At 41.2% G+C, this 1051-nt stretch overlaps 1 protein-coding gene across 1 annotated transcript in view; it reads left to right on the forward strand.

Annotated features, from left to right (window-relative positions):
* The window catches only part of LOC107100413 (chromosome unknown open reading frame, human C4orf47), a gene marked incomplete at its 5' end in the record, with an annotated part of 5093 nt that extends 4276 nt beyond the window's left edge, over nt 1-817 (forward strand). The window contains one exon of the mRNA XM_015398875.1: nt 732-817. Within this exon, the coding sequence (XP_015254361.1) occupies nt 732-774 (43 nt within the window). The remainder of the gene's footprint in view (nt 1-731) is intronic.
* Nucleotides 818-1051: the final 234 nt, after the last annotated feature.

Raw genomic sequence — 1051 nt, forward strand, 5'->3', positions numbered from 1 at the left:
CGTTAGCCCTGGCTGTTGCAGATGGGCTAACATTAGCCCTGGCTGTTGCAGACAGGCTAACGTTAGCACTGTCTGGCACAGACTGGCTAACATTAGGCCTTGCTGCTGCGGAGGGGCTAACGTCAGCCCTGGCTCTGATGCATGCTGGGTAAAGATGGAGGGGCGAGAACAGGATCTGGGGACTTTGTCTGTTCTCTGTCTTCTTGTTCCTCTTCTTGTGAACTGGAACAGTGCTATGGCTGAGGTTGATAACATTTTACGAGGACACGAGAACACACAAGTACACATATTGATAAAAGGCCTCCATCTCCTCTGTGGCTCCACTAACATCCAGGTGTTCATGGAGCTTCACTATTTCTTCTCATTCTACAGCTAATTCAGTTCAGCTTTCTTTATAGGTCACCTCATTAAAACAAATTGAACCTGCACTTTCCTTAAACACATTCTATGATCACTTTATTTTATTTTCTGATTTTACTGTGAAAGGGCAAGCTTCCACTGATACAACAGTTGTTTAATAGAGCAACGTCATTGTTTATAAAACCAATATAAACACGAAGGACCAAACAGAACAAATTCAGAACATGAATTTGTTCTGTTTGCTTTTTTTTTTAGCTCTGAGCTGACCTTCTCTCACCTTTTTCACCCCTCAGTATGTCCCAGGTATACTGAATTCTAACAGTTCTCCAACTTTTTCTGACACAGTCTCCTGCTTTTTCTCCCCATTTCAGGAAAATTTACTCGGCAAACTACACATCAACCAATCAGCTGTGAGGAAGGCTTGAATGCATCTCGTTGAAAATCTTCCCCATAAGGCTTGAAAATCCTAATTATTCTTATTTTGAATGAATGTTGATCATTCTCTCTGGTTTCCATTTTCTTCTGAAGGTATGAGTGTATTTATCTCTGAAATAAACATGATAAAAATGAAAATGATGAATTATTTCTTCCATTCTTATCCAGAGGTGGTCCTTCAGTGAACAGCATGATGTCATCAGGCAGACTTTAGAAGCTCCTCCCCTTGCATCTCTGTGGGCTTTTCCTTCATCTT

The sequence above is a fragment of the Cyprinodon variegatus genome, unplaced genomic scaffold (genome assembly GCF_000732505.1).
Source record: "Cyprinodon variegatus isolate N-32 unplaced genomic scaffold, C_variegatus-1.0 Scaffold969, whole genome shotgun sequence".
NCBI lineage: Eukaryota > Metazoa > Chordata > Actinopteri > Cyprinodontiformes > Cyprinodontidae > Cyprinodon > Cyprinodon variegatus.